A 1,901-nucleotide genomic window follows, 5' to 3' on the forward strand; every position below is an offset into this window, starting at 1 on the left:
GGACCAACCCACACACGGCAGAAGAGAACCCGCCCATTGTCACCCTCCGACCGGCGACGGCCCGCCCCAGCCCCCGTCAGCGCCACCGGACGGCTGCCCATTGGATATATCTATCCGTTGGATAGAGGAAGTGGGACACACTCTCGACCATGGGCTGCAGCCCTCTCTCTATCAGAAAGCGACTACTTCTGCCCGTGGGCGTAGCCGAAGGATTTATGTCATGCTTTCAACGAGGAAGCGTCCCCCTACTCCCCCCTCCCTTTTTTTGCATCAGGTGGGCGCTTTACGCTGAGTCCCTTTTTGCAGCCGCGTACTGTACCGCGCGCGTCCCGTCGACAGGCTTGCCTAACGTCACTGGCTGCGGCGCCTTCCGGCCCCGAGCCGCGTAGGCAACCCCGCGTCTGCGTCCGGTACAGCAGGCGTGCGGTCAGCAAGTCGCCCACCCGGCCGCACCGACGAGACCACCCGACTCACCTCGATGACGAAGGACGCGTTCGAGTCCGTGTGCTGCGACGCGGAGGTGAAGGCTGACTGCTCCGACTCGGTGGACACCCAGGACGCCGACGACGCGTTGCTCCTCATACTGCCGCCCGACGTGCCCCTCTTCTCGATGTCCCCCGTCGACCGCTGCTTGCGGAGCTTCAGGCCCTGAGGGTCGAGTCACGTTTTTTGAGGATACCGATACAATATTTAATGTTTGTCGGGAAAAGTGATCCCCGTCTACGGTTACCCGCGCGAAGGACTGTACTGTACTCACGGACAGGATGGAGCGCTTGAGCCCCGACTTCTCCACCAGGCTCCTCCGCCGCGCCGGCGGCTCGTCGCTCTTGGCCTTGAGCACGAAGCCTCCCCGCGAGTCGTCGACTCGGCGGTCGCGCTCGGCGGCCGGGTCCAGGGCGCCGCCCGAGCCCCCGCCGCCCCCGCCGCCGCCGCCGCTGCCACCTCCGCCGGCATCGTTGCTCCTCAGAGAGGACATGGAAGCCCGGAGCTGGCTCTTTTGCGGTCGGTAGTGCGAGGCCTGGCCGAACGGCGCCGAGGCCCGCACGCCGTAGCCATGCCGCATGCCCCGCAGCCATTGGCCCTGGTACGTGCCTGTCAGAAACAGAGGAGAGCAGTTTTAATGCAACAGACAATCATTTATTGGTATTACACACAGTACATCATAACAGAATGTTACAAGAAGAACTTTCTTTAAAGGATATCGGAGGGTAAAACAATCTGTATCATCCCCTCGCTTCTGGTGGAGACAGAGAAGACAGTTTTCGATCCTCGGTTGGGCGTTTCCCGACGCAACCCTCCTCCCGACACAATTTCCGGATCACGGCTGCGTCGAAAAGAGACTAGACATCTCGCAAGGCTCATGATGCTGACTTACACACTGTACGTTTCTCTCACCTTAAACGTACAGAAATTATTTGTTATTTTTTTTGTAATGTAAGACAAACAAATCATTTGTTCTAGGAAGGGCTCGACTTTATAATACGGAGAGACGAGACGTGTTGTCTTGACATGTCTTGTCGTGTAACGACAAATATCTTAAAATTTCTACAAAGAATTGCTGTGGGACACACTGTGACACTGTAAAGTGCGTGCACAGTCACAGTCAGTCACAACCAGCTTTGTCATACACCGGCTAGCTTACGTCACGAGTTTAATAATAATGGGGGTGGGGGGAAGCAGTCTTATTCGTGGGACTACAATTGGTGTTTTGGTGGCCGCATTTAGCCCCCTTCCCTCCCCCTGCCCACACCTGCGGCCCCGCCGGGCCTCACCCCGGTGATACGGACAACACGTCATCAGGACCTAGAGATGGGAGGGGGCTATTTATTATTCACGTTTTGTTTCGTGCGCCCCTCTCACCTCTGCCCTGCCCGCTCCCCCCCTCCTCTCTCTCTCTCTCT

General features: G+C 58.0%; 1 protein-coding gene across 1 annotated transcript in view; it reads right to left on the reverse strand.

Moving 5' to 3' along the window:
* Positions 1-336: 336 nt before the first annotated feature.
* Positions 337-1,901, reverse strand: part of LOC127751612 (junctophilin-3-like) — a 17,020-nt gene continuing 15,455 nt past the window's right edge. The window contains exons 3-4 of the mRNA XM_052275399.1: positions 758-1,092; positions 337-648 (exon numbers count right to left, since the gene is read on the reverse strand). Of these exons, the coding sequence (XP_052131359.1) occupies positions 352-648; positions 758-1,092 (632 nt within the window). The 3' untranslated portion in view covers positions 337-351. The remainder of the gene's footprint in view (positions 649-757; positions 1,093-1,901) is intronic.

Source organism: Frankliniella occidentalis, unplaced genomic scaffold (assembly GCF_000697945.3).
Source record: "Frankliniella occidentalis isolate FOCC.00 unplaced genomic scaffold, Focc_3.1 Scaffold608, whole genome shotgun sequence".
NCBI lineage: Eukaryota > Metazoa > Arthropoda > Insecta > Thysanoptera > Thripidae > Frankliniella > Frankliniella occidentalis.